The sequence below is a fragment of the Elaeis guineensis genome, chromosome 5, assembly GCF_000442705.2.
Source record: "Elaeis guineensis isolate ETL-2024a chromosome 5, EG11, whole genome shotgun sequence".
NCBI lineage: Eukaryota > Viridiplantae > Streptophyta > Magnoliopsida > Arecales > Arecaceae > Elaeis > Elaeis guineensis.
In genome coordinates, this window is record NC_025997.2 from 131,674,886 (window position 1) to 131,683,351 (window position 8,466).

Genomic DNA, 8,466 nt, shown 5'->3' on the forward strand with positions numbered 1-8,466 from the left:
CTTGACTGCTCAACTCCTTTGAAAATTGTAGTAAGGATTTGCCATGCTTCCTTGCTCATTGTTGCTTCGGCAAGTCTCTCGAAGGTAGACTCATGCAACCCTTGATAGAGTAGGAAACGAGCCTTACTGTCCTTCTTTCTCTGCTCCTTAAGAGTCTTCTTTTGTTCAGCATTGTAGGTGGCTTCTTCCTCCTATATGAGTTCTATGAACCCAATATCGATTAGCTCCCATAAATCTTGAGAACCAAATAAAGCTCTTATCTAGATTGGCAGTGTGATGGATGGCGGTAACAAAGGAGGTTCCAGCTTTATGATCAGAGGCCTTGACTTCATGTTTGTTATGGCCGGCGGATGTCCTATTTTTGACACTTTTGTCTAGGTGCGGACTTGGGGCAGCCTCGGCACGAATTAGCTACACCCGATGTATTTTAATGATTGATTCCATTTTTATGGAGAGTAAGTCTGCTATGATGATAGGTTGGATCCCCAATCCGAGTTCGGGAGCTGGGACTCATCTAATGCTATGGGGTATTTGGAGTCTCACGAGGGAAGATGCATCCTTTTTTACGAGGCATATTTGCTGCGGGACGAATGGAGGTGCAGATTGAGCAGCGGCCTTTGTATCCAAGCATCCCCGGGGCCATGGGACGTCGTTAGGCCTTGAGCTTTGGACCAGGGCGAGAATCCATAACTGGGACACCGTCCCGCAAGAGATTGCATGAGATCATTAATTCTACCTTTTCTCGCCTGTAGTATGTACTCATGGTTCCGGATATGCCCACTGAATCATGTTGCCACCTGTAAGATTTTTTATTTTATTTAATCTGTTCGTTTCCTTTTGTTTTCATTCCGAGCTGTTTACAAATCAAGTCTTAAGGCCCAAGATAATCATGATAACAATGCACGTGTTGGCCAAAATCTCAGCAAATAGACTTCAGCCATAACCATGACCAAGTAAGGGTTCGTTTTAAGGCTGGATAGCATAAATGTATCATGCCACATGCATATTAGGAGCCAATGTGTGAAGATTGTACATGCTTGCTATTATCTAACCAACTAAAAATACCACCATGCAATCAAACCTCAAAAACGAACACCAAGTCGTACATCCGGAGGAAACAAAGAATCCTAGATGGTCTCTGTTTTCTTTTTTGTATTGCAGTGAACAAATAATCTACTATCTAAGAAATGAAATGAAATCAAGCTGGTGCAGCTGCTACATCCGATTTACGCGCATCCCCTCCACGGACCGCCTGTTTTGGAACCCCAGAGCTGAGAATCACCTGCATTGACCGACGAGGATTTCCTCGGCGAGCCTCGCACAGGTCTGGCAGGAACACACCTGTTACACGTTGATTCCACCATGACGTCGAATACTACTCCTTTCCTTATTTCCAATTTCTAGTTACACACACGCAAAAAAATAAGAAAAAATAAAACAGAATCTTTTCTAGTCGCGAGCATTCATAAATGTTGGGCTACGAGTCTAATTAACCTCGGTGCACAGATTAGGCCTCCCATGGCGGTACGGCCCAATATAAGGCTCACAACGATTGTCCATTAACGTTAGCCCAGTGGGCCGGTAAGACAAACCAAGTGAATTTCTTCTCAACCCAAACTTGTGCCGGGTGTACGAGGACTACTTTTTTTTTCTTTTTTTTTTTTTAATCGGTCACGATCCGATTCTCGGGCATTAGATTCACACATAACTCAGCAACGTATTCATGTTGCCTCAAGACTCGTTTGGTTGACAAAAAGTGAAGAAGAGAAGAGATATTTTTTGAAAAATAGAGCAAGAGATTCTTATTTGATTGGAGTTTTAAGAGAAGAGAAGGTAAAAAAAAATATTTTTTGAAAACAGTATTTTTTTTTTTTAAATATCTTTTTAAGATCCATAGATAAAATTTAGTAAAATATCAATGGATGAGTAGGATGAAATACTGAATAGTAATATAATATTATATTAATATTATCTTAATATTTATTATATTTTAATATTATTTTAATATTTATATTAATATAATAATTTTATTAATATTAATATAATATTTATATTAATATAATATTATATTAGTATCTATATTAATAAATTTATTATATTAAAATATTCATATTATATTAATATATTAGTATTATATTAATATAATAAATTATTATGACCTAATATTATATTATAATATATTAATATTATATTTATATTAATATAAATATAATATTTATATTTATATAAAATTTATGAATAAAAATAAATGATTTTATATCTATTAGAGATATAATAGGTATTTTATATAATTTTTTTAAAAAAAATATATACTCATTCAAATATAAGTTATTTTATAAAAAATTATTTTTTTATAATCAATTAAATATGTTAAAATTTTATTTTTTAAAAAAAATATATGCTCATTCAAATATAAGTTATTTTATATAAAAAATTATTTTTTTATAATCAATTAAATATGTTAAAATTTTATTTTTAAAAAAAATATATTTTGGAAACAAAAATTTTTCTGCAAACTAAACGAGTCCTCAATTCGCAAGAGCAAAGGGAATCCGAAAAGAAAGAAAAGGTCAGAAAAGTAAAAGATGGATCCATGGTTGTTTTTTTCTCCTTTCCTTTTCCAACGTTCTATTTTCTTTGACGCTCTTTTGCCTTTGCGACCAACGTGAAAGTAACGAAAAACTTTCGTTCATGTGACGCACCGATAAATTTGAGGAATATAACCGAAACGGCATATATGCTACATGCGTTTTTGATCTCTTACCTTCGGCAGCGGCGAGGTTGAAGTAGAGGTCGATGATGTTGGGGCAATTCTGGTGGCAGGAGGGAGAGCAGATTTTCTCGGTGAACTGCGGCTCGAGAAGCGAGTCAGAGGAGATCCCAACGGTATTACGGTCCACGCCGCAGGCTTTCACGCACTCATCAGTCTCGATCCAATCCGACATCCGTTCCACCACCACCTCCGACGTCCGGCACTGGTACTCGGTGGGCCCCCCGTTGTGCGGGATGCTTTCCAGCACGCACCTCTTGGACGACGACGAGATCGCAAACGCACACAGGTCTTGCGGCAGGTCCTCGCATATCACCCCCGCTGTCATGCACAACCACCATCACATAGATATCGATGATTCACATTTATATATCGGTTGCCGTCCAAAGTAAGATAGAAAGAGCCAATTTTTAAAAACATAGAGCATGAAACAGATGGGTTTGGATTTAATTGGTCCTACGTACCTAAGGCGGAGGGTGGGAGGAGCAGGAGGAGGAGGAGGGAGAGGGACAGAAGAAGGGGGAAGGCCATCATCTTGGAAGATGATGAGGCCATGGGTGGTGGAATGGAAGCCCCTTTGTTGTTCCCTCTTATTCCTCGAGACTAGATTTTGTTGGCCGGATTCAAGGGGGAGCCTTACCCGTTCGTCATCTAGTTTTTATCTTGGTGGGGACCGGGGGTGGGAAAGGCCTTGGGTCTACGATTCCGACGGCTTCGGAGGCCTGACGCAAAGAGCACGGATCCTCTGCATCGCCATCTCTGTCGATGATCGATATTGAAGTTTGCCACCTATTATTATTTCCCCTCTCCTACTATTTACCGTATTTTGGTTGGTGCATCACTCGCTGCAGCGTACAACCATTCTAACGAATGGACACTTGATATGCTGCAAGACTCGATCTTTCTATCCACCTATCGGGCACGAGTTGGAGGGAGTGGCTGACCGGGATGGGAGAGAAGCGACGTCCTTAGCAGCCGTGTTATACGATGGACCGCGTTTGTGGGTCCAGCGGATGGACCGGCGTGTTCGAAGGCTCGGTAGCTTTGGAATTCGGCGGGGGACGGTTGACGCATTCAAATGTCGTGAATCTTCCAGTGCTCCGTTTTCAAATACTTGGGTCCACCCAATAGACCGTCGGATCATTTGCATGTAGTATTTTTGTGTCAAAGAATGATTTATCTCCTTTTGCAGCGTAATTTGTTGGATCGCATTTTGTATAATTTTCAAAGCACAATATCTGCTATGTGATCTATATTGACGGTTAGAAGGGAAAATTTATCGTACTTTTGAAAGTTGTGCAAAATATAATTTAATGATGTATAATGTGAAAAAAGATTAATCAATCGTTTGCATAAATGATGCGACCCGAATATTTCTCATTGACCCAAGATGTGACGGTCCTCATGGAAGCCAATTCCAATTTTGCGCGGAAGTTTAGGAGATGAGAAACTCACATAGTTGACTCATCCCGTCTACCTAAATTGTCAGTTAGCTAAACATATAAATGACATCTATGTGATCAACGAAGAAAAAAAAATTATATTAAGTAATAATTTTTTAAAAAAAATTGAATAAAAGGTGCATTACAAGCAAAATTTATTTAATAATCACCGATCATGTTGACTTTAAAGTTTTACTAATAAAAAGATCAGTATTTATGAAAAAGAAATTATTTAATAAAACAATCAAATAATGTATAGAATACAAAATTTGAAACTAGGTGTAAGTACAAAATGAAGATCTAGAGCCTAAACATATTTGCCTTTTAAAGTGAATTTCTTGAGCAGCCATTCAAGCTTATCCAATGAAAAGACAGGTATACTCAATGATATGATTATGTCCAATAGTATGTTCACCCTTCAATTAGAACCTTCTATCATACTCTATGCGCTAATTTGCAGCGTCTGGTATGCCCACCAATTCTTAGGCACCGTGCTCTTCCTACGTGGGCCGACGGTGCTGCTGTACATGGAGGACATGAAGTGGCTGACCCAGTGACCTGGCAGCACTTAATGGGTGGACCCTGGTTCGTTGCGTGCTAGACGGTGACGCGAAAGCATTTACGCGACTTGCAATTGTTTTTCCGCTAATCGACGTCAAAGTAAATGATTTCTAAGACCGGAGACTTCAACCATGGACTCCCACATAGAACATTGCTTGTGGTGGGAACGCGGATGATATGGAGACCGTTAGGTCTACTTATTACTTGGTCCAGGTCCAGTGGAGCCCGCCAGCGGTGGATGACACGCCACACTACCCCTTGTATTCCACTAGTTCCCGGTTGTGCATTATCCACCGTGCATACGCCCAGAGATTTGCCCTGGTCCACTTGGATCTGGTCCATGCCATAATTCCTCCACGGTCAAACCCTCGGTCATCGTGAAAACCCTATATAAATTAACTAGCCATCTTGCCCTGTGTGCTGTCTGTTGGTGCAAAAATTCACCTACGTCGGAGAAGCTGGAGTCGAGGGAGTCGCGGTCGCCATCGGGACCTACAAAAGAAGTCTAAACCGGAGATGGGGTTGCTCCGACAAGACCCTCCGACGCTCAAGTCAGTTCTCTGCCTCAACAAGAATGGAGTGCTCGAACGAAAATTTTAGCAGAATTTTGGGATAGAAAATAGAGCTTAGAGAATAACGTATCTGGGGTCTCCCTTTTATAGGCGGAGGGAGCAACAGACTGATAGCGATGTTTGTAACCACGGTGGGCTGCCCATGGTCAGGAGGAGTTTGTTGCGAAGAGTAGTGGAGTGGAATTGTGGCTATCACCGGGACATGCCACGTGGAGACTGTCGCAGGGAGTGGAGCAGCGTCCGTTGTCGCGACTTGCCAGAGGATGGAGGAATCGCGCGGTAACCGTCGCAGAAAGTGGAGCAGGAACGTGGCCATTATTGTGGTCTGCCAGGGAGTGATGAAGCCGCGCGGAATCCGTCGTAGGAAGTGGAGCAGAGTCGTGGCCGTTACTGCGGCCCGCCAGGGAGTGATGGAGCCGCGCGGAATCCGTCCCAGGAAGTGGAGCAGAGTCGTGGCCATTGCTGTGGCCTGCTAGAGGGTCCAGACCTGTCGGCCGAAGTCCGGTTGGAGTACGATCTCCGTAGAAATGCTGTGGCCAGCTAGAGGGTCCAGGCCTGTCAGCCGAAGTCCGACTGGAGTGTCTGATGGAGAGAGGTGGCTAGCTACCAGTATGAGAGGAGCTCGGAGTCCGGCTCCCATGGGAGTCCGGATGAAGTCTTCCTTCAGTCGAAGTCGGGAACGAGGTCCGGCTCCCGTGGGAGTCCGGACGGAGTCTTCCCATAGCTGGAGTCGGAGATGAGATCTGGCTCCCTTAGGAGCCCGGGCGAAGTCTACCTGCAATTAAAATCAGGGGCGAAGTCCGGCTCCCTTAAGAGTCCGGACGAAGTTTACCAGCAGTTGAGGTCGGGGACGGAGCCCGGCTCCCGTAGGAGTCCGGGCGAAGCCTTCCAGCAGTTGAGGTCGGGGACGAAGTTCGGCTCCCGTAGAAGTCCGGACGAAGTCTTCCTGCGGCCGGAGTCGGAGACGAGATCTAGCTCCCGTAGGAGTCCAGGCGAAGTCTACTTACAATTAAAGTCAGGGGCGAAGTCCGGCTCCCTTAGGAGTCCGGACGAAGTTTACCAGCAGTTGAGGTCGGAGACGGAGCCCGGCTCCCGTAGGAGTCCGGACGAAGCCTTCCAGCAGTTGATATCGGGGACGAAGTCCGGCTTCCGTAGGAGTCCGGACGAAGTTTTCCTGCGGCCGGAGTTGGGGACGAGGTCCGGCTCCTGTAGGAGTCCGGACGAAGTCTACCTGCAATTAGAGTTGGGGGCGAAGTCCGGCTCCCGTAGGAGTCCGGACGAAGTCTACCTGCAATTGGAGTCGTGGGCGGAGTCCGGCTCCCGTAGGAGTCCGGACGAAGTCTGTCTGCAGCCGGAGTCGGGGACGAGGTTCGGCTCCTGTAGGAGTCCGGGCAAAATCTACCTGCAATTGGAGTTGGGGGCGAAGTCCGGCTCCCGTAGGAGTCCGGACGAAGTCTACCTGTAATTGGAGTCGTGGACGGAGTCCGGCTCCCGTAGGAGTCCGGACGGAGACCGGCTCCCGTAGGAGTCCGGACGAAGTCTACCTGCAGGTGAAGCCATGGACGGAGTCCGGCTCTCGTAGGAGTCCGGACGAGGTCTGTCTGCAGCCGGAGTCGGGGACGAGGTCCGGCTCCCGTAGGAGTCTGGGCAGAGTCTTCCTGCAGCCGGAGTTGGGGACGAGGTCCGACTCCCGTAGGAGCCCAGGCGAAGTCTAGAAGATAGTCGATCATCGTAGAAATTTGGGTGGAGTCCGTCCGTCGTGAAGAATCCAGTCGACGCTGGTGGGGGCTTATCCGTCAGCAAAACTTGGGAGTGTTGCGGAGGATCGGCCGCCCGGGAGGTTTGAAGAGACGTCGTCAGAGGTCGGAAGTCGGTTGGATCCTCGGAGGGTCACTCCTGTCACGAACTTCGGTTGGGGGGTATTTTATACCCAACACCAGTCCCCCTACTTCCGAGTTTGAATTTCGAAAGAAGAAAATACAGAAAAATTTTCGCAGCCGAAGTTGTCCCCTTGAATCCTGTGCACGATCGCCCCCTGATATTTTGGCATTAAATGCGCGCGTACTGGAGTCTTTTCGAAACGGGGCGATTCGAAGGGATCTTTCGAAATTCTCGCTGGTACGTTGGTCCAGATACGGTGCAGTAATGGCTCTGTCAGCTGTCAGCCGCTTTGAGCCGCCTACCGTGGCGAGTGGGACGCGTGGCGAGCGTGGGTCGGCCTTGGGAGATCCGCGATCATTATAGCGCCAGATCCCAGGGTCTATTTAAACCTGCCTTTTCGCCTTTAGAGGCTTCATTCCGCCTGAAAGTTCTGTTGGTGTCTGCCTTCTCTCCGAAAGCTCTGACCCCCTTTGGCGTCCGCCTTGGCCCCAAGCGTTCTTCGAGTCGTCCCTATCCTCGTCCCTCCGCATCCTTCAGAGCGATCTAGGTTAGTCCCGGAACCTTCGTTTTTCTTCTTGCCATTTAGGGGCCTTTTTTCCTCCATCTTTCTTCTGCCACATTCCTCTGGTTTGGTCTCCCGCAACCCCTCGCCCCTTGTCCCGCCTGATTTCTCCGAGATTTTTAGGGTCTTCGTTTGAAATGTCTTTCGGCACCTCTGCCTCTAGTGGTTCCGGGAGTTCGCCCGCGTCAGCCCCCCAAGACCCCCACACTGTAGACGAACCCACATCTGGGGCTGGGCCTCGCCCGATTTTTGCATCGGGTGCCATTCCCTGTTCTCTGTCTCCGGATGAACTCCTACTGATAAGGGTTCAGTATGGAGTTCCTCCGGAGTACGATCTGGAGCTCTCCGGTCCCGCCGACTGGGCTAGCACCCCCCCGCCTGGCCGCTTCTGCCTGTATCAGGAGGCCTTCCGTGCCGGACTCCGACTTCCGCTTCCGTCTTTCGTTGTCGCCCTCTTCCGTTTCTTAGATATTTCTTTAGCTTCAGTGGCGATGAATTCCTTTAGGTTTTTGATAGGGTTCCTCTCCCTTTGCCACGTAGTCGAAGTTCAACCATCTCTTTCTTTGTTTAGGCACTTTTACACCTTCAAGCGTCACCCCTCGGCAAAGGACTGGTGGTATTTCTCCCCCCAGTTTGGCAAGAAGGGGTTGCTGAAAGGTGCTCCCTCTTCAACCATAA

The 8,466-nt window shown here is 46.4% G+C and overlaps 1 protein-coding gene across 2 annotated transcripts; it reads right to left on the reverse strand.

Annotated features, from left to right (window-relative positions):
- Positions 1–919: 919 nt before the first annotated feature.
- LOC105046307 (uncharacterized) lies at positions 920–3,522 on the reverse strand. Of its 2 annotated transcripts, none has more exons than XM_010924868.3 (3): positions 3,235–3,522; positions 2,765–3,091; positions 920–1,400 (listed from the first exon to the last, which is right to left on the reverse strand). In XM_010924868.3, exons 1-3 carry the CDS (start codon positions 3,323–3,325, stop codon positions 1,345–1,347), a joined length of 474 nt encoding a protein of 157 aa, XP_010923170.1. In that variant the 5' UTR covers positions 3,326–3,522; the 3' UTR covers positions 920–1,344. The 2 variants fall into 2 exon arrangements, with proteins under 2 accessions (XP_010923170.1, XP_010923167.1); XM_010924865.4 differs by having other exon boundaries at positions 920–1,341; positions 3,235–3,490.
- Between the last annotated feature and the right edge of the window lie 4,944 nt (positions 3,523–8,466).